We start from the raw sequence: 22,368 nt of genomic DNA on the forward strand, positions 1-22,368 counted from the left end.
GACCTGCAGGGAGCAGTGCTCCGAACGTGTGGTGGTGACGTCACCAGAGCGAGCCGTTGAACAGCATTGGCGGAAATTTTTGAAATCTAACAGAACCATCGGCGAACAACAGAAGAGTGAAAATAATATCGTAAAGTTTAAGTAAATTTACCTCATTTATGTGCTAAGGTTCAATACATCCGAGTAACGTTACATTTTATGTAAACCGAGAGGATCGTTTTTCAGCTGAAGTTTAATATCGGAGGTAAGTTAACGTTATATGTTACGAGTAAATTCTTTATTTCTTTATTGACCTCTTCAACTTACTGTAACGTTAGATTAATTGTGTAAAGTTCGTGTATTATGGATCAACAAAATTATACATTTTTGAGCGTTGTTGGAGTATTGATAATGTCGTTGTTTTCTTACCTTACCGTCGTATTTGACGTGAAAGAAACCAGATAACGTTACACATTTATATTGAACTTATATATTAACATACAGATACTACAGGTAGTTAAGCATACACGTGGTTTAGCATAAATGTGTAGGCAGTGTATCTAAACAATTTGTTGACGTTTACATGCAACTTATGTGTTATAGTTTGTTATCAGAAGTCACGTTAATTTTACTAATACAACCAGTCACTAGTCTGGACACACCTCCTCCTTACTAATACTAATACTAATAATAATAATAATAATAATAAAGTCGTCAAATCACCTACAAAGTTAAACATAACTCTCCATTCAGCCTGCTTCATCAGGTGCATTGTGGGATGCCTTTTAAAGCATGCAGAGATGTATGCTGAACACTGTATGCGTTCTGTTATTTATCTGGTTGATTTACATTCATTTCATAAAATACACAAAAGAAAAGTGTATTTATCCAACTTTTTTTAAGCACTTTTCGAAATAAACGTAATGGATCATATGGACATTTTTGCTATCAGTCAAATTCTTCTTGAAAAAATGTGTTTTATCTTTTTAACCAATTGTAAATGGTTACTAAATTATTTACAATTTGTGCGTATTGATTGATCTCAATAATCATGGTTTAAACAGGACAATCATTGTTAACGCCAATGATTTTTCTGATCTCTGGTGTGTGTGTTTGAAAGGTCAAGATGAGCCGGAGACCCACCAACAGATATTCAGAGATGCCTATGCGTGTGACGGACAGCAGAATGAGTCTGATCAACGCCACACCTCAAAAGTACAATACTTGTTTTAAATAAATCATGGTACTTGTGTTTTGTGGCCATGTCTAACATCTTCACTTGAATTTCAATACAGCAAGGACAATGTCTTTGGCAAGCTTAACATTCCTAAACCTCAGTCCAGCACGTCTGAGAGACGAACAAGCTTTTTTGGAAAGTGAGTGTGGAAACGCATGTCAAGTTCAGTTTAATGATTTTAATTTTATCTCACAAAGTACATTAATCCGTGTTGTGTAGTAAAACAGTGTTTACTAGCCTCTTGATCTTTCCACAGAGGTATTGGGGCAGGCGGCCAGAGGACCAGCATGTTTGGGGCATATGGGGGCCCGGAGAAAATGAAAGACCCCAGACCCTTACATGACAAAGCTTTTGTCCAGCAGTGTATTAAGCAGCTTTGTGAAGTATGTCTGATTTTTGAAAGTATGTTTGTTGGCTTTAGACAAGATTACAAACCCCAGATAACTTCTGCTTATAGATCTTTAAAGGTCCATTTGTAGGTCCCAAAAAAGGTTTTCACTTTGTACATTTTTTACATGATTTCTTTTTTCTAGTTCCTGGTCGAGCGGGGCTTCCCTGGCAGCGTCACAGGAAAGGCTCTCCAGTCACCATCCACAAAAGAGTTTTTAAAGATATTCGAGTTCATCTACAATTTTCTGGAGCCCTCTTTTCAGATGCCTACTGCTAAGGTTGAAGAGGAGATCCCGAGGATGCTGAAAGATCTGGGGTAAAAGCAAGGGGAAACAATATGACAAGTTTTTTTTTAATTGGTACTTATGAGTTCAAATAGAATCCAATAATCTGTGCGCTTATTTTGTAAACCAACAAATGTTTGTCTGGATCACGAAAAGTTTGCGGGTTTTGTTTTAGATACCCGTTCGCACTGTCAAAAAGCTCCATGTACTCCATTGGTGCTCCTCACACGTGGCCTCAGGCTCTCGGGGCTCTTATCTGGCTCATCGACACAGTCAAGGTAACACATATACCAATAGAACTGTTGCAGGTTAACATATATGGCTACTTTCAATACACGAAAATTAAAATCGTTCATTGTTTATTCACTCTCTTGTCATATTGAGAATGTATGACATGCGTCTGTATTATTGTGAAAAATGTTGCCAATATTGGCTTCAGTTGACATCCATTGTATAGACACAAAATTCCTTATACATTGCTAAATTATCTTCTGTGTTTTGCTGACGAAAGAGTCATACACAGGCTTGAATGATGTGAGGGTGAATATATGATGACAGAGGTTATACACCCAGTAATAGTGGTACTGTATGATATAACACAGTTTTGTTCTTGCAGCTGTTCAGTGGTTTGAGAGAGCAGGGCCTGCTGTTCTCTGACTTCTCAGAAGAACTTTGTGATTTAGAGGAAGGGGCAGAATACAACAAGGTACCGTAGGCAGAAGAAATGTCTATTAATCATTAATTAAGCCTGTAGACATACAATTTTTGCTAAAGTTGTAACCTGTGCGTTACCTCTGTAGCTTCTCATTGACTACTGCTCAGACACCTACAACAAGTTCATGCATGGAGCAGATACGTTTGAGGATGAAGAAGACGACTATCTTAATAAACTAAGTAAGTCACAACCCACTTGATGATGACATGTGTACTTTATTACTTCCATTCGCAGAGCATTGTGTGAGCAGCAGAACATATACTGAAACAAATATATAGCTTGAACGCAAAGTAAGTCACTTTGAATACAAATGTCTGCCAAGAACGTGAATTTTACCTTCATGAGGAGAATGTGTTTAGTGATGTTCATCTATGTGTCATCTTCTCAGGGAGACTGTATAATGTGGATGAAGCGTTATTACACTCTCAGCAAGAGAAACATGCGATGCTGATGGAGCACGTCGAGAGGCTCGAGAGAGAAAGCCAAACCGTGAGTCTTCATGCATTTCTATTCGATGGTGAATCATTTCATATTTTTCTCAGGTTTGCTTGAGCAACCCTATTTTGCCATGAAGTGCCAAATCAACACGGAACCTTACATTTTGAGTTTGTTACCAAATGTCCAGAAATGTCTTTTTTGAACAAAGAACAAAAAACTTTGTACGTATTTTTTTTTTATAATTCACTGCACAAAACACTATGCAATTACATGCATGGATACATTGATGTCTGTCTAATATTGGTAGCTATATAACGATTCACTCAGCTCAGGATGCGATGTGACATCTCACGATAAGAATCATTCACAATTTATTTTTACAATATCAGTTGAGACTATTTAGAAACGAAAAACAACCCTTTTATTATTCCTCAAGTGCTCCACATTCCTTTGTAAAATAAAAGTAACTTGTGTCAAATAACAAAACTTAACTGCATTTTCAAAACAAATAAAAAAATAATAATGCAAAAGACTCTTTAAAATAAACAAACTAAGACTTTTTCTGCGCTTTTCTTGAATTTCTTTTTTAATAAAAAAATGTCAGCAATATCCACGTTTTTCAAGTTTGCTGTAAACACATCGGGCCCTGCTGTTCAAAACATGTATTGCGAGTCAAATAACATCTCAACCGGCTCGAATCCTCACATATAATCGATTTTCGACAGGATCACGGTGAATCGTTACATCCCTAATTATTAGGACTCACTGATGTGTATAATCATACTAACGCTAGCTCTGTGTGTGTTGTGAAAGGATCGTTTGGTAGGAAAGAGGACCGAGAAGCTTCGATTGCAGGCTGATCTGCAGAAGCTTCAGAATTACCGCTGCACTCTAGAGGCTCACAAAGTCGGACTGGAGAAAAAAGCTACAGGACTGGCTGAGGAGCTCGAGGGGGCTGGTGGGACACATTGATTATAAACATGTTCTACAATAGTCACGCATGACACTGTCCAAAAGGTGGAATACAAATTTCTGTTCTCTGTACAGAGGTGCAGTTGGACGGTCTGAAGCAGGAGAGGACGAGACTGCAGCACATCCTGGAGAATCAGAAGTTCACTCCCGCTGATATTGAGCGGATTAACCGAGAGAGGAATGAACTGCAGCAGACCGTTACCGGTCTAAACCAGAGCCTTGAGGAGGCGGAGCAGCTTGTGTGGAACGAGGAGGTCAACTTATCCAAAACCAAAGAGAAGGTCTGGATTTGACTTTAAATCAGTATCTCACATAGCTGCTTTTCTGAATACCATTGTAAAATCCGGAGTTCTTGCAATATGCCTCCTGAAACTCGATTTATCATATAAATTTTATACATTGTTAGTATAAAATTTTGTTAGCTTTGTTAGTTAAACATTTTGCGATGTTTGACATTTTGTTTCAGGCAGAATTGAAGGTCACTGAATATAATAAACTGGGTCGTAAGCTGAAGCTCATCCCTCAGTCAGCAGAGAACGCCTGCGGTCATGACTTTGAGATCAGAACGGACTATAGTGCCACCACCATCTCACAGTACAAGACACAGATACAGGTACAGACACTTTAAACCCCCATAACCATGAAGACTATAAAAGGGATAGTTCAACAATAAAGGAAAATTCTGTCAACATTTACTTATCTTCTTGTCACTCTTTCTTCCACAGAACACAAAAAGAAGATATTTTGAAGAATGTTGGTAACCGAACAGCACTTGAACCCATTCACTTCTATTGTACCGACACAAAACCAATGCAAGCGAATGGGGTACATTTAGCAACATTCTTCAAAATATCTTCTTTTGTGTTATGCAGAAGAAAGTCATAAAGGTTTGAAATGACAAGAGGGTGAGCAAAAAATTATTTTTGGGTGAACTATCACTTAAATACAGGCTTTATTCATTTATTTATCTTTTCTGTAGAATCCTCTGAAGAACATGTTGGTAGATGTAGAGGACGAGTGCAGCAGACTCACTAATGTGAGGCTGAGTTTGGAAGAGGCTGTTGAACAGGTATGTTGTTCTACTCCTTTTGCCCTGTAGACTTTACATGTAAACAATCTTTTCGATCAGAAATGAGCTTACATTCCAAACATGAGTTAATAAAAATGGCAATGTTGATGTACTAAGACTTCATTCTACAATCCTGAAAGCGAGACATTCTCCATCTGTTAACAGGTGAAGTCCAACATCTTTGATAAGGAGAATGACCTCAAGCAGCTCAAGGAACAGATCCGCAGAGTCGACCTGCAGCTGGAACACGAAATGCAGGTAACATTCAGCAGCATGCGACATTCTGATTGAGTCTACGGGATTTTAAAATGTATGTGGTTTTAAGAAGTGTACATGTGGTCTTGCGTGTAGGAAATGGCCCAGGAGGAAGAGAAGTGGGCAGCCGAGGTGGATTCTGCTGAAAATCACAAGAAGCGTCTGGAGGTGAAAGTAACGCAGGGATGTGAGCAGGCTGAGGAGGAACTCAAAGCTGCCCAAAAACAGTGAGTATATCCCTCGTCATCCTTCTGCTTCATTTCCACTTTATTTTTCTCAATACACCTCTGAACTCTCCATCAGGTATCACCTCGTCGTGCAGGAGACCAATGAAGAGAACCGCATGGTCTTCAAAAATCTGACGGACGTCTTCACCTCCGCAGTAAACCATCTGTGTGCTGTTGAAGTATGAGAGGGTTTTACATACTTTTTGTATATTTCTTTTCATGTTTGTAAAGCAGTTGTAAGAAGTTAAGTTTTTCTCTTGTAGAAGCACTGCAGCGAGCAGATGAAAAGGTTCGAAAAGATGAAGGACGTTATCCAAGAGGATGAGGCTGACCTGGGACAGCTGACTGATCTAGTGGAAAACTTCATAAAGAAAGCCAACAGCTTTTAAAGCCTGACACGTATGATTTGTATATATTTTACTGTTGTTGAACTAAAGTCAAATTCTGGACTAATGGAAAGATTTAGCTGTAGAGAAACATGCTTTGTATTTATCCCGTATTTACACGTTTGTTTACAAAAATAAATTTGTTTTGAAATATATGTTGATTTGCTTGTCTTTGGTTACATGTCATACATAACTGGTTTACATATTTTGCTAGTTAGGTTTTACTCAGCCTGAATAAAATAACTGTTGATATTACATTGATTTTATGAACAAACTGACTTTTGTGTAACTCGAATCGGTATACAAAACTGCCACATTTGACTTATATATTTTTTATCACAACATGTAGGTTTAAATATGTATAGGTACTGTGAGTAGCACATAATCCTTTTTTAATTTAATTATATAAGTATAATATTAGGTTGTAGTAATATAAGGTTGTAGTACTTATGCCTCAAAACCAAAAAATGACTTTAACAAGCCATTTTTAATTTTCCCCTTTAATTAAAATGGTCTTTAAAAAACAAACAAAAACCAATAGCTTTGCTCAATACTGCTGTTGCTAACAACTGAACTTTTTCTAATTTTATTCCCAGTTTCACAGACAACGCTTGGACGCTTAAAACTAGTCCTAGACTCAAATAAATGTGTGACTGGTCTTAACTCAATTACACTATATCCAGACATGTATCAGTGCCATTTTTATGTCTCAAGATGCATGCAAGTAATGAATTATTCTAATCATTCTCAGAAAAGCGACATAAATATCTTTATTCAACTAGGTCAAGGTCCTGGCTTAAGCTACACAGTGTCTGTGAAACCAGGCCTTTAAGGTTAAATTCACCAAAAGGTTGATGAAACTTGGTGGTGTATGTATTCAGGATCTTAAAATAGGAATAAGCTAAAGAATTAGAGATAAACTGTCTAACTCCTCAGAATTAATCGCTATAATAGTGGGGTAACAGTGGATAGAACAGGTCAACCCAAGCAGGAATGTAATTTGCATCAGCTCTTCAAGGCATTATGTCTACAAAATCAGACAAAGAAGATTTATTGGTGAAAGAAACATTAATGTACAGATTAAAGTATTACATTGCACTTTTGTTGGATTCCAGCACATATAGGGATTGCAGGCAATGATAAGTTAGGAAAGAAGGCATTACAGAAAGAGTTTGAAGATATCAAGGTACATTTGGGGAGAAGAGAAGCTAAAACAGTTATTAATAGGGAATTAATAGGTACATGGCAGGAAAGTTTGGATAATAGCAGTAAACCAAGATGGTTTTATAATTCTGGAAAAAAGTAGGAAAAGGCAATGTTATGGGAGATGTAGGTTTCCATTCTTAAACTAGCACAAACAAGTTTAAATTCTACACATGAAAGAGTAGGGAAGCATGAAGATTGTATGTGTGAAGAGTGTAATGTGTTAGAAACAGTGGAACATGTATTGTTTAGATGTAATAGGTAAAGAGTGTGACAAGTCTTCTTAGAAATGTTAAAGATAAGACAGGTGAGTGGTATGGCCATTTTATGTAAGTGAATAACCTTTTTAAAAATCACAGGATAAGAGGATAAGATATAGTGCGTGGAGAATGGGATGCTTCTTTTCATCCTGGAGGTTGAGGGGCCTCGTGTGGAAGATGATGGAGGAGCTGGAGTGACAGATGATGGAGGAGCTGGAGTGACAGATGATGGAGGAGCTGGAGTGACAGATGATGGAGGAGCTGGAGTGACAGATGATGGAGGAGCTGGAGTGACAGCGCCATCTGAAACACGGGCTATGATCCTCCTGGGTGAGGGGGGCATCACGTCTCCAAATAAAACAACAACAACAGAACAATACAGATTCATCATTCAAGATATACAGTAGGTAGCGGTAATACTCCAAAGGATTGATCGGCCATAAAACTGGACGAAGAAGAAGGTTGACGGACGTCGAAGCGGAACAATTACGAAGCGCACATTGTTTCCGACGGAAGAGTGACGGGGCGGACACAGAGGAACATCATGGAGGGAGATTTGACTTGTTGTGTGTAGAAACTGGAGCGAACTTTTGAAAAAAGCCCACAGCTTCACGATGGAGACCGATAAAGACATCAAGACCACTCAAAGAGGATTTCACTGTAACATCTGCGATGTAAACATACCCAACAGTGAGTTAAAAACACGACGAACTACAAACATCAGCGCTGACGTACACACGTTTCTATAGAAGGAGTTTCGCTTAGCCATTATAAGGCTATGATTTTTAGGTCATGTAACATAGAAATAACATGCTATGAAAATATTAATTGGATTTTGAAAAATTGTATTATTCATGAATATTTAGTCATTTTACAATTACTATAAGGTAATGTATACTATCTGTAAACATCACTGCACAAACACTAACAGTAACTTGATGTATGACATTAAGAAATGCTCTGAAATCACTCATCCATCGGTTTTTCGTTAGAACCGAGTATGGAGGACCATGTCAAAGGGAAGAAGCACCAGCATCTTGTGCGGCTCAGATCTCAGAGGAAAACTCAGGAGGAAAACAGTGTGTTTGTGAGCGGATTTAAACCAGACACGTCTCACACTGATCTGAAGGAGTATTTCACACAGTTTGGACCGGTGACAGATGTGATCATGGACAAGCAGAAGGTTCGGGTGCAGACTATCTTTGGCTAACTGAAATGTTTGTTCCCAGTGGTTGTCATTTACTTGTCTCTTCTTAGGAAAATACAAAATACTGCCATCAGTTGGTAATGTTTCTGAACGTCACTATTACATTTTATAATTACCCGAAGATCAAACGTTGTCACCCTAAACATACGTTATCATGTCTGTAAAACATCTTTGGAATATTAGAACTAAAAATAATGACACTCATGGGCATCATTTACTTCATTAAAAGGGTCTTTTAAAAGTGCTGTTTAAATCAGGGTTTCCTAAAAGTTTCAGCCCGCTACCCCCAAAATAACAATGCCAGGCACTCTAGACCCCCACTATCCTCATAGGTGGTTAACGTATACAAACATTTCGCCTATTAGATCTATCCAATGAGCACGCATAATGACAACACAAAAGAACACAGTCTAAAATAAAATGACATGTATATTAATAACTATATATATATATATATATTTACTAATTATTTTACTTGTTGTTATACATAAACCATCTATTACTACAGAAGGTCAAATTTTATCAAACTGATATGAGTTCTGATGGATGTCCTCTTTATGCAAACGCCGGTGTAGTACCGAATTTTGACTCTCCATGAGATTTTGACTCCCATCTCTAAAGCCCCCCCACACCTAATCCTTACCCCTAGCCTTCGTAGTGGAAAACGGGGGAGTCGTAATCTCACGGAGTCGGATTTTGATACAACACCGTCCTCTTTTCATAGCCTACTTGAAGACTTTGTGACTTCAGCGCTTCTCGCCCGTCCTCCACTGTTATCCCTGCATTGTCTTTGGTCGATATGAAACAACGATTCATTTCCACCCCAAAAATAAAGTACTAAATTTAAAGCCTTAAAAAATAATCTGCATGCACATATGGGAATGTTTAACGTGGTGCTGTAAACCAACCTAATGCGGTTGCTAACGTGATGTAATCACTTCAGGGATCACAATCGAGGGGGAGGAAATTCCAAAGGCTGGTGGCTTTTTGTTTGCATGGTTTTATTTTTAACATAACTAATATTTGTATGTTGTGATACACTTATTGATTAATTAGGTTATTACTACTAATAAAAAAATCTGGAAATCATCTTGAGACCCCCACCTTCACGGCCTTGCGAACCCCTCCGGGGTCCCAACTCCTACTTTGGGAACCCCTGGTATAAATTACCTTTTTATAATACATGTGTAGATTGTTTCTAATCTATCAGCAACAAAAAGCTTCTCTATGTTGAGATTTATGTATGGGTCACAGTGTTGTACTTTGAGCCGATGGTGGTGTTAATATGAGATGTTGTTTTTTGTAGGGTGTGTATGCAATCGTTGAGTTTTCTAAGCCGGATGATGCTCAGACAGCTCTTGCACAGCTTCAGCATCAGTTCAGTGGACTCAAGCTCCGCGTGAAGCCCAGAGAGAAGAAAGATTTCAAACTGGCCAGCAGAGGGAAACACGACTCCAAACATCAGATCAGCATGGACAAACTCAACTTCGAACTCTGCAAGGCTGCATCTGTAAGAGACACAGCATTAACATACGTATCCATTAAAGCAGTTTAGAGGTTTAAATGAATACTTGCATTTTGCAACAGGTCAATGAGCAGTTTCAGGCGGTGATGGAGAGTGTTGAGCTGAAGGACAACGAGAAGAAAGTGAGAGATCTTCTGGTTCAGCTGCTACAGGAAGTCTTAACAGAATTCTTTCCAGGTCTGTCCGTTAATACAAGATGAACCAGATATCTGCAGGGATTGATTAAAAACTTGATTGTTATATCCCTAAATTAACATATATAAGGAAAAAAATTAACCAACTTGTTTCTGTTTGTGATGTTTTGCAGATTGTCTTATCGTACCATTCGGCTCCTCTGTAAACACATTTGGAATTCACTCATGTGACCTCGATCTGTTTCTGGACCTTGAGAACACAAAAGTCTTTCAAGCTCGTGCGAAGTCAGCCGATCAGGTGTGTTAGCAGTCAACCTATGATCTCAAACCTCAATGAAACAAAGTATTCATGTCGAGTTCTAATCGCTGTTCCTGGTGTATTCAAGCAGCCGGGAGAGAATCCGTCTGAGGACTGCCGCTCCGAGGACTCCATTCTGTCCGACATAGATCTCTCCTCAGCCACTCCTGTGGAAATTTTGGACCTTGTAGCCACCATTTTGAGGAAGTGTGTTCCAGGTGTGCACAAAGTACAGACGCTCTCCACAGCTCGACTTCCCGTTGTGAAGTTCAGTCATCGAGAGCTCAACCTTCAAGGAGACATCACCATCAACAACAGGTTGAAACCCGTTGCTTTTGGATGTGTTTTGAAATCCCATGCAATCTTAAACTTCTCTGTTTCTGCTCCAGATTGGCAGTGAGAAACACTCGATTTCTACAGTTGTGCTCTGGCATCGACTCCAGGCTTCGTCCTCTAGTCTACACCGTCCGGTTATGGGCCAAACAGAAACACTTAGCAGGTTGTGTATTGTTGCTAATTGTGAACACATCATGTGTAATGAACAGTTTATAATTATTACAATTGAGCATATATGATCAAATAAAAGCTAAAATGAATGACTAAGCTTTTAATCTAAACCGATGGTAATGAGTTCAGTTTCTTAAAATTACAGTAGTTCACTATAGCTGAAAATTTCATAATTACTTTAATTCAATTCTTTTTATTGGTAATGTCACAGGAAACTCCTCCGGCCCTGGACCGTTGTTGAACAATTACGCTCTTACCCTGCTCGTGATCTTCTACCTCCAGAATCGAGATCCTCCTGTTCTGCCATCTGTGAATAAACTCAAGAGCATGGCCTGTGCGTATAGATCAACTGTTTATTTCACTTGTTTTATCTGTTATTTTATCAGTATTTTTTTATTTAAGAAAAATTAATAGAGCACCAGGACTTTTTATGTTTCTCTTGATGCTTGTTTTCGACTTACTGACACTTACTGGTGTGATGCAAACTCAAAAAGTTAAACTAACAGACACCATTGTAGAAAAACTCTGTCCCTATGGGTATTTTTCAATATGAAACGTCACTTAAATAAAGCGACGTTCAGCTGATCGTGTGATGTCAACATGGCATTCCCATTATGTTGATCCCCTTATGTGGAATAATGCATAATTTCTAGGCCATTGATGTGACTAGAGTGTACTCGATTGAACATTTCCCACTGCACCTTTCCTTCACAAAGGTAATATTGCTGACATTAAACATAGAAGCATGTTTTATTAAAGGGAATCAATAAACTGGGCATCTGTCACAAAAATATTAAATTTGTGTTAGAAGTATTAACGCTTGTTCTTGTTTGTGCAGGTGAGGAAGAGACGTGTGTTATTGAGGAATGGGACTGTACTTTCCCAAGTCAACCTATTAGTGTTCCAGGCAGCAAAAACACTGAAGACCTGTGTAAGAACCACCACACATACTCTGTTCTTTTCAGACTACTTAAAGGTGTCATATGGCGCGGATATGTGTTTTTTTTCCCATGCATGTATTAGACTCGTAAAATTGCAAAAATGAAAGTGTGGGAACAAAAGATGAATTCTATTTAACAGCGAATGCTCAACGCCTCATGTAACCACACCCCCATAAATCTACTTCAGTTGGTGGTATGATTTGACTAAGACCGCTTAAATGTATACGAAAGTAAGGTGGAGTACCTGTCAGTACAATTGAAGAGGAACCTGACGTTCAAAATATGGTAAGAGGCGTTACATTTCTGACACACGCTTGCTCTATTCCACCAATCACCACGTATGGTTAACTGGCCAATCATAGCACACCAAGCTTTTCAGAGCGATGAGCTTTGTAAAAAATCTGCATGTTTAAGAGAGCGGGGCAGAGAGGAGATAAATTTTTTAACCTTAAATCGTGTATACACATTACATTACATCTAAAACAAACATAATATTTGTTTCTGCCGTGTCATATGACCCCTTTAAAGTGATATGTTTCCTGTTTAAAACCCTAGTGAGCTGCCTTCCTAGATGGCATCATAGGCGTTCTTCCAACACAACTGGCACTAAAACTTTTATGTACAAAATGTATTTTGTGTCCAGTTTTTTTGAGGAATTTCCTCCGTGTTTACCCAAATATGAACATTTTTGATATTTACTGACCCTTCTGTCATTGACATGATATAAGAAGATATTTTTAAGATTGTTTCTTTTTAATCAAGCAACATTTATTTAAATAAAACCACTGAGACATGTACAACCTTGACATGAGGATGAATAATTAAGGACGGCATTTTCATTTTGGGGTGTTTAGTCCCTTCAACATGTCAAAACTTGACATTCTTTGCCTTGAACAAAAAAGTTGTTTCAATTGCTGTTAGGATTGGACCATTGATGGCAAGTTATTATTGTTCTCCCTGTAACCTTCTCCATATCTCCTCCCTCAGGCACACTGCTTTACGGTTTCTTCACCTTCTACTCCAAGTTTGATTTCTCTGCTTCAGTGGTGTCTCTGAGAGACGGTCGAGCACTGTCTATCACTGACTTCCTCCACAGAGACAAGGATGAAGTAACCACAGCCGAAGCCTCTAGTCCCAAACCGAAGCGTTCCTCTGCCCCTAAACTGGGTCCTATGAACGTCTTGGATCCTTTTGAGCTCAGTCACAACGTGGCCGGAAACCTAAATGAGCGAACTCAAATGAGCTTTAAGAGAGAATGCAGCGAGGCCGAGAAATATTGCCGCAGTTTACAATACCAGCGCAAATCGGCCAAAGGGAAATCGTGGGGTCTCGTGCGTCTGTTTGCACCTCCGAGTGAAGCAGGACCTCGTTCCCACGCCGGGACTGAGAAGATCTTGGAGGTCAGCATCCCGTTCAAGGCAGACATTTTGCCGAGACCCTTATGTTCCCAACTGGCAGTAGCAGGGGAGGCTTTTAGAGGTCTCTGGTTTGCAAAGGTTTGCTCCGCCGTGTACACGGTTTTTAACGATATTTTGAAATGCTCACCCTCAGATCCGAGTCAAGAAACTGTCTCCGCTCAAAGTCAAGAAAAAGATGGAAATGAAACTGAGGTGAATAATAACCAAAGCATGCAAGATATTGATCCTCAAACCACAGGGCAATCAGCTAAGAAGAGACCTCTTACAACAGATGACGGCCCATCCACGTCCTCCTGTACACAAGCTAAAAGACAGAGACTGGATTCTGATGTGGAGCAGCCGGAGCCGGTCCACTGGAGCTGGAAACATACACATCACGTCTGGGCGGGCCGACGGAAGGTCCGGAGGGATCTTTTGAAGACGAGCGACGAGACCTCCAAACCTGAAGGGGGTTGCGTTGACATAGAGAGCAAGGTGACGCAGAGAATCGTGGAGAACGAGCAGGAAGTGCAGGGTTTGCTGGAATTTAAGGTGGATGCAGAAGTTGTGGGCGGTAGTGAAAATACCAAAGTTAACCTGCGGTTTAAGCCCAGCCAGGATAAAGCAGCGCTCTTTCAAGACTTCTTCCATTTTTTAGAGTCCTTCCTACCCAAGATGACAGAAACCCTTTTAGGGAAGACGGAGAGTGTTATGGAGGTGTCATGATTTTTTTCTCAAGTAAAAGTAGTTGAATTATCTGTGTTGATTTACATTTTCAAGTAGGTATGACAAACAAAACGAGTAGGGTTTTTTTGAGTTTAGAAAAAGTGTTTACATGCTTATTTTCTGAGATGTGTGGTTAGTTAAAAATATTTTTTTCTTTTTCTCCTCTACAATGTTAATGCAATAAACTTGTACCACATTAAAATGAAATTCTGAAAATAAAACGTGAGATTTGAATGTGTTAAAAGGTTATTTCAGCCAAAAATTAAATATCTTCTGCAGAACACAAAAGAAGAATTAAAGAATGTTGGTAACCAAACAACATTTACCTCCATGTAGGAACGCAGAACATTTCTCAAAATATCTTCTTTTGGGTTCCACAGAAAACAGTGTCACAAACTCTGAACGAAGTGAAGCTGAGTAAGATATAGGAATTAGGGATCAAGTACATCTAGTCAATTATCACAAAATAATCATATAATAACAGTGTGATTAGTGACCTTTTGTGATATTTGTGGATCTAAATTTGAATGCTTATTACACAAATTCTTGTTAAATAAATGATTTCTGTTAATATCTTTCCTAACTGCATTTTTATGTTGAAATTTAAACAGAGTAAAATAAGGTTTAGAATGTATTTTTGTGAGTTAAAAGTGCAAGTCATAATAAAATGTATGGTGAAAGGATTTAAAGGACTTTACCATAATTTCCGTGTGAAATCACATTTGATTTAAATGATCACATTTCTTATATTTGTTATAGCAGTTTTTTACTTTGGGGATATCTGAAAGATTTAGTTTTTAAGGTTGTAAATGAGAATCTCCACCCAATAAGGCATTGAAGGTTCACAGAGGGCGTCTATAAAATTTCCAAAAGAACATGTTTTGGATTACGTGTCATGCATCAGTCTGATGCACCGAAATTAAACTTCTGGGCCAAAAATTCAATTGGCACTAGGCCGAAAACCGATACTGAAAATTAGTTGTAAAACTTTGAAATAATTGTTATTGAATTCTATTAATATCACACACTAAAACCAAAAAAATTATCGAGAACATATTTTATAACAATACAAAAAAATAAATGTTCCTTGTCTTTTTTTACCAATCATCTAAATGTTGCAGTTCTATAATTATTAGGTCTATATGCATAACAGTATTTGTCTTTCACCCAAAACCGATAATTCCATTTTCTATGTTTCTTTGCCATCCCCAGTTTCTGTGGTGGAATACTTGTGGACTGGGAATGTTATAAGGCGTGTGCTTAGATAAACGACTGTAATTAGCCTCCACAATGAGGTACAATTCTTCATTACAGCGGCGCGCTCCTTTAGTCACAACTGAACATCACCCGTCCTGTCTTCTGTCGAGCACTCTGGATTGATAGATGCAGACAAGAGGAAATTACGTTGTAAGACTTGAGTTATAATTCAAATGTTAAGAGGACATTTCAGAGTTGTAATTGAAATCTTTGGGAGCGATGCCGACCTGCAGAATGATAAGTGAGATTATAGAATGTGGCAGATGTGTCACTCAGTGATTATAGCGGGTAAAATAAATGTTGACCATGTCACTAGTTTTCTCAGAAAATACATTTCTCATGGTGCAGTTGACAAGGAATTTTCACCAGGTGTCGTTCACATCCCATAACATCAAGTTCACTAATTAATTTCTGTGTTATAAAATGTAATGACACCGTGGAAAAGTATTGAACACGCTTACTGAAATGTATTTAATACTTTGTACAAAAGCCTTTGTTGCTAATGACAGCTTCAAGATGACTCCTGTATGGAGAAATGAGTCGTATGCATTGATTTTCGCCAATTCTTCCACACAAACATTCTTTAAATCTTGACGGTTCCGTGGTCCTCTTCTGTGAACTCTGATCTTCAGTTCTTTCCATAGATTTTTCATAGATTTTCTATTGGATTCAAGTCAGGTGATGGCTGGGCCATTCTAGCAGCTTTATTCTCTTTCTCTGAAACCATTTGAGCGTTTCCATGGCTTTATGTCTACCCTCGTTTCATCCTCACCATTCTGGTAGATAACAGCAGGTTTTTAGCAAGAGTATCTCTGTACATTTGTCCATTTATCCTTCCTTCAATTATATAAAGCTTCCCAGCGCCGTATGCTGGAAAAAAAGCCCTACACCTCCAAACTTCACTGGTGGTATGACGTGCAGTGCCATTTGACCTCTAAACACGTTGTGTATTATGGCATCCAAAGAGTTCAGTTTTGATCTCATCTGACCAGACTATATTCTCCCAGTATTTCACAGGCTTGTCTTAATGTTGCGCAGCAAACTTTAAATGAGCTTTAACATGTTTTTGCTTCAGCAACGGAGTCTTGCGTGGTGAGTGTGCATACAGGCTACTGCGGTTGAGTGCGTCACTTATTGTTTTCTTTGAAACAATTGTACTTGTTAATTCCAGGTCTTTCTGAAGTTCTCCAAAAGTGGTCCTTGGCTCTTGGACCATGATACTACATTTCGTTACACTGTACTTGTATATGTGTAATGACAATAAAGTTGAATCTAATCTAATCTTATTCTTTTTACTCCTCTGTCAGAAATCTTGCGTGGAGCATCTGGTCGTGGTTGATTTATGGTGAAATGATGTTCTTTCCACTTCCGGATTATGGCCCCAACAAACTGAAATCTTCATTTCCATTGACAAGTGCTTTCTCATTACTGATAGATTTCAGCTGGTGTCTTGGCTTTCCAAGCCTTTTAGCACCTCCCGTTCTTCATGTCTTCAATACGTTGCCTTGTTCATTCCATTTTATTATACATAACTTAATTTGTGAACTTATTTGTTTTGTTTTCTTGGTATGTATTGCTTATTTGGATTGTTGCCGACATCTGGTGAAAATTTCATTTCGACAGCACATTGAGAAAAATGGTCATGTGTTCAAAACGTATTTTACCCACTATATATACTGTATATTATAGGTCTCTTAGTATTTATATCAATTGTGTTCTCTTTTTCCTACTTTTGAGCGAATGCCAGTCAAAGCAATTTGTGCTTTCATATGAATCACCTCTTAAAAAAGATTCCTGGAAAGGTGTATCATCTCTGTCAAATCTAGTCTGGTTTGGTTTAATTATATTTGGTTGGGTTCTGGCATTTTGGGGAATCAACCAGTTTCCCGTCTCTGTCTGAGAGAACTGGAGCATCCTGTCCATTTAAAGATTTTTATGATCAGGAGGGGCAAATACTGTAGTTAGTTTTGTTGTAAATTATTCCAATGTAAGGATATATTTTTCACTTTGACAAGTTATGCATCAAACAAACAATTCTCATCATTTGTCCATTCATTAGTGTCCGATGGTTGGGTCATTCTCACGAAAGCTCTGAAACATCATGGCACTTAAGATTTGAATTATCATTTAGTAACAAAAAAATGATCATATTCTATAACATTCTCTTTGCACAACACTTATCACCTCTGGTCACCCCACCTCCTGCGCTTCAGATCTGTGAAGAGGATGTGTATCGAGTCTTTAGAAAACAGAAGACAAGGTAAGCCCCAGGATCAGACGCTGTCTCCCCAGCCTGTCTAAAACCTGTGCTGATCAGCTGACCTCCATCTTCTCACTTATCTTCAACAGATCACTGGAGTTGCGCACGCTCCCTTCCTGTTTCAAACCCTCCACCATAATCCCCATTCCAAGGAAACCCAAAATCACAGGACTGGATGACTACAGACCCGTCGCTCTCACATGGTCCGAAGTAGGACAAACACATTTGCTCCATTGCTAAGAAAGCCAAGCAGAGGTTGATACATTATATGCATTATATAAACAGAGTAAAATTAAAATATCATAAAAAAATGTGGATGTCCTGTAGATGTTGTCAATTGACAAAAAAAAAATGATTGACAGAATATTCATGTAGGCCTATAAAAACAATGAAGAAATAGTAGAAAATAGAAGTGATCATGACTGATATTCTCATCCTCAATGATATTTACATTCCATTCCATTCCATTCTATTTACATTCAAGTTTGATTTTATGTGAAGAAACACATCTGCCAGTAACAGGTTAACAGATACATAGTGTTCTTGTTAAAAGCTTATTAACATGACTTTTTTCATTTTCATACGCTCATATGGTCTTATTATGCATGATTCATAAAAACTGACTTTTGCATTGTGGCTTTGCTTTTTTATTAATAAAAGCACCCTATGGGATTGACAGTTTTAAATAGTTAAGGTAATGAGACTTTCTCAGGGCTTTTTTGTCAAAAAATTGCTTTAAACTGTCAGCAAAAGTTTTAAATGTTTTTGAAACACCTTGTGTGAATTATAAGGAAATGTGGTGATGCGAGTGTTTGTAAGAAATAATTGATTGATGAGAATCACCCAGTTATGGATAACTGTCAGGGAGACTGTACAATTAGTTGTCATATTCTCTATTACACACAAATTGTTTCAATAGATTTCACAGCTTTCCACAACTTCTCCTTACAATACCTCAACAGCTCTAGAGATGAAAAGGATTGCAGCTTTGGCGACAGAAAATACCAAAATACATAAAATCAACTTGGTTGAAAACAAAGTGACGTCACACTCAGTGCAACAGGAGCCAAATGAATTAAGAAGTAGACCACATTTCCAGCTCATAATTCTTTTACAGTTTATTGACTCGAGACCAGACACAAAAGACACGTTTAAGCCATACATCTTTAATGACACATCGGGTGGTTAATTAAAGAATCCTCATTGAACAAAAAAAGCATTACGTGTTCTTGTAACCTCAGGTCGACTCTCATGGGAAATCATTCTGACCGTTGGACATTACATATAAGCGAGGAGACTGTATTATTTATACTAGTATGCATAAAATAAGTACAGTTGCTTGTTTTAAATTGTTGTTGTATTCCCATGGGAGATCGGAGATATGTCAAGGAAACAGCTCTGAAACAATGTGTGTTTAGCGAGTTTTAAATAAATCTAGGACTAGTTTTAGGTGCTGCCCGGACCTCCCCAATATTTTAAACTTAGAAGTTTAATTAACCCAAAAACATATTCATTTACTCAATTCAGGAACACCAATTCTTTGGTGGCGAATTTTTCTGATGTTTTAATGTATAAAATGTATTAAAAAATTCTTGTTTTCATAAAATGCCACAAACTCTGTGGCCCCCTGGATCTATCTTGGGGCCCTCCAGGGGGGACCGGGACCCCCAGTTTGAGAACCACTGATCTAAGCAGTACAATTTCATCCTCTGCATATGAATTTTTTAATAAACCTATTTCAAGTTTACTCTAACAGGGTACTTTAAAGTCAAGGTCAGTACGTCAAATAAAATAAAAATAAATATTTCTATAAATACCAGGGTTAAAAAGCCTACATTGCTGTAATGCTCATATACTTTATAGTTTACATATTTGACCTTTACAAAACACTTTGAAATATTTAAAGCACTCAAACTAAAAATGGCACATTTCTCTCCGAAGTCTTTTTTCTACACTGACATTTTTACCATCAGTATTTATTTGGCTCTCATGGATCATTGAATCGTTCTCGCCGTCGTCTCTCGGCGCTGAATGAGTTCATGTAAACACACTGAAGCACTACTGCAGCACTCTGCTCACATCAGAGATGCAATAACACGCATGATAAGTCTGATAACAATCCCATGTTTCCCACTGACTCCTGTAACGTCACCTCTGAGACAGGATGACGGCCATAAACGCCGGAAGTTTGCAGAATGTTGTGAGCGTAAATGGAAGGGCGCCATTCGGTAGCGAAATTAAAATAATTTTACACTTGGAGGTTCATAAATGGCTTTTTTTGTTTTTGACGTAAGCTTTTGCTATCTGATTGGTGGCAGTGAACATCGCTCAGCGTCTGTTAGCTGTGTCTTGTTTATTATGACTTAATAGTTTTTTGTTTTGCAAAGATTTAAGAATATCTGAACAAAGTGGCTGTTTGTACAAGGAATTGAACTTTTAAAAATCAAAATGAGTTCAATTAGAGGTCAAATACACTTAAAGATTAATCGCGATTAATCGTATCCAGAATAAAAGTTTGTGTTTACATCATACATGTCCAGTGTTGGGTAAGTTACTCTGAAAAAGTAATTAATTACTAGTTACTCATTACATATTCAACAGTGTAATTAGATTACTGTCCAAATTACTCTGTCCAAAAAGTATTTAGTTACTCATTACTAATTACTTTCTTTATCATACATCAACCTTAGTTAAGTGATTCAAGATAGACATGAAACGGCTTATTTAATTCATTCAAATAATATTATTAACTGACCAAAGTATTACAAATGTCAGAATTATACATTAAAGCACAGATTTTAAAATAAGACTTTGAATTTTGAAGTCAATTACGCTATTGCACACGCATATATTTAACAAAGTATTTAGTTTAATTACATCAAAAGTAACTGTATTTAAATTACAGAAAACATATGAGTAATCCCGTACTTTACTTTTTCAAGGGAAAAGTAATTAAATTACAGTAACTAATTACTTAGTAACTAGTACACCCAACACTGTATATGTCTATGTACTGAGCATATAAATTTTGTGTTTTTAAATACAAACACATTCACATGTTTACATATTTAGGAAAAATGTACATGTTTTATTTATATTTTCCAATAATTGAATTATATATAAATGTTTATTAATTTTAGATTTTTCTTAAATATGTGAATGAATGTGTGTGTTAATAAATACAAAATTATTACGCACAGTACACAGATATATATTATGTAAACACAAACTTTTATTCTGGATACGATTAATCACGATTAATCTTTTGACAGTCCTAAAAAAAGGTAAAATTTGGTAACAGTTTGAAATTTGTATAATTGTTTAAATTGTAGTGTGAATGTTTTGTTATTTGAGTCCCCTGAAAAAATATTTCCCCCACAAAAAAGTGTTCTGTTTGCAGCTGTTAAACAGAATCTGTGGTTTTTAATCTGCTGTAGAAATCCTCCTTCATTTTATTGTCTGTTTTAAACTTATCTGTTTGATGTGTACTCTATAAACCTTTTTTTCTTTTCTCAAACATACTTTTATGATTTTTCAGATAATTACATTTGATGCTGAGTGGGGCATGAACCCACTTTAACCTAAAATCGATAAAATGAAGCCCGTCTCTGCACCAGTAAAGTTTTCTCAGTATTGATGTAAAAATATATCACCATTGATTTCTACATTAAAATACCAACATTCAAAATACACAACGCTCAGATTAGAGTCATTCTGTTGACTTTATAAAGCACATTTCTTCTCCGAGCTCTCATCCGAACATTAATGGCTCTTTGGATGAACATTACAGTAGAGTCATCATAGCGTAAGAACCGGCCCAATCATGTCATGCCAGTCTTATCTAAAGTGCCTTTCTCGTTGTTTATTCGTGCTGATAAGCTGAAGTGTGCTATCAATATCTACTGTTTGTTGTTTCTCTTCATTGACTTTTATAGTTAGGGTCAGGCGACTCACAGAGAATTTTATAACAGAAGCCACGGAGGAAATATTGTGTGTTATCACAAGAAAACAGTCTGCTGCAGCGATCTGCATCAACAGATGGCTTGTGACACATTAATGGATGATTGACTCAGATCTTTATTAAGATCAAACCATTTTTTTAAAGATTTGCTTTAAAGATCCCTTGTGACAACAGCAATGTACAGACCACACAGTGATGAATGCAGATTCCATATGCCTTAATGATCAGACGTGACATAAAGATTTACACTTTAATCTCTTCTGCTTATACGTGTGCTCAGGGAGTTAGTGCCATACACACAAACAAATTTATTTTTGCCTGCTACAAATGCATTTATATTATCTTAAGCATAAAATGACATGTTTAAATATTGATATGTTAGTAGTTGACAAAGAATAATTGGAAAACAAGAACATTTAATGCCGATTTTAGATGCTTTTTTCCATATGTATACTAAAATGATTTAACAACTTGATGAACAGCATTTTGAATATCTCTAAAACAAAAAAATTGTGTCATTCCAAAAAACAAAAGATGTTTCTAATTTTGGTAACTAAACAGCCCTCATGACTGTCATTTGTATGAATAGAAACCGCTATATATTCTTTTGTGTCCCAGAAGAAAGAGTCTTATACAGATTTAGAATGATAAATATACAGTATGATGACTGATTTATTTTAATTTTGGGGTAGACCATCCTTTAATAGCATACAAGTGAGGAATTCTCCATTCGTAAAATA

General features: G+C 37.4%; 2 protein-coding genes across 3 annotated transcripts; both read left to right on the forward strand.

The window, feature by feature from the left end:
* The first annotated feature begins 44 nt into the window (after positions 1-44).
* On the forward strand, positions 45-6,107 carry ndc80 (NDC80 kinetochore complex component). The gene is made up of 17 exons (XM_056771541.1): positions 45-244; positions 1,100-1,194; positions 1,275-1,355; positions 1,473-1,599; positions 1,750-1,922; positions 2,066-2,168; positions 2,507-2,596; positions 2,691-2,784; positions 2,994-3,094; positions 3,857-4,001; positions 4,091-4,296; positions 4,482-4,628; positions 4,995-5,084; positions 5,250-5,342; positions 5,436-5,566; positions 5,643-5,745; positions 5,830-6,107. Exons 2-17 carry the CDS (start codon positions 1,106-1,108, stop codon positions 5,953-5,955), a joined length of 1,899 nt encoding a protein of 632 aa, XP_056627519.1. The 5' UTR covers positions 45-244; positions 1,100-1,105; the 3' UTR covers positions 5,956-6,107.
* Positions 6,108-7,947: 1,840 nt separating this feature from the next.
* tut1 (terminal uridylyl transferase 1, U6 snRNA-specific) lies at positions 7,948-14,357 on the forward strand. Of its 2 annotated transcripts, none has more exons than XM_056770502.1 (10): positions 7,948-8,105; positions 8,408-8,598; positions 9,929-10,132; positions 10,210-10,324; positions 10,455-10,579; positions 10,668-10,897; positions 10,969-11,078; positions 11,298-11,420; positions 11,925-12,017; positions 13,015-14,357. In XM_056770502.1, exons 1-10 carry the CDS (start codon positions 8,030-8,032, stop codon positions 14,148-14,150), a joined length of 2,403 nt encoding a protein of 800 aa, XP_056626480.1. In that variant the 5' UTR covers positions 7,948-8,029; the 3' UTR covers positions 14,151-14,357. The 2 variants fall into 2 exon arrangements, with proteins under 2 accessions (XP_056626480.1, XP_056626481.1); XM_056770503.1 differs by having other exon boundaries at positions 10,671-10,897.
* The last annotated feature ends 8,011 nt before the right edge of the window (positions 14,358-22,368 follow it).

Source organism: Triplophysa dalaica, chromosome 17 (genome assembly GCF_015846415.1).
Source record: "Triplophysa dalaica isolate WHDGS20190420 chromosome 17, ASM1584641v1, whole genome shotgun sequence".
In the NCBI taxonomy this organism is placed as follows: Eukaryota; Metazoa; Chordata; class Actinopteri; order Cypriniformes; family Nemacheilidae; genus Triplophysa; species Triplophysa dalaica.

Coding starts and splice junctions, on each gene's coding strand:
- ndc80 (XM_056771541.1), top strand. CDS start 1,106: ATGAGCCGGAGACCCACCAACAGATATTCAGAGATGCCTATGCGTGTG. Junction 4,002..4,090: donor TGAGGAGCTCGAGGGGGCTG/GTGGGACACATT, acceptor TTCTCTGTACAG/AGGTGCAGTTGGACGGTCTG. Junction 5,085..5,249: donor TGGAAGAGGCTGTTGAACAG/GTATGTTGTTCT, acceptor ATCTGTTAACAG/GTGAAGTCCAACATCTTTGA.
- tut1 (XM_056770502.1), top strand. CDS start 8,030: ATGGAGACCGATAAAGACATCAAGACCACTCAAAGAGGATTTCACTGT. Junction 8,599..9,928: donor TGATCATGGACAAGCAGAAG/GTTCGGGTGCAG, acceptor TGTTTTTTGTAG/GGTGTGTATGCAATCGTTGA. Junction 10,325..10,454: donor CTTAACAGAATTCTTTCCAG/GTCTGTCCGTTA, acceptor GATGTTTTGCAG/ATTGTCTTATCGTACCATTC.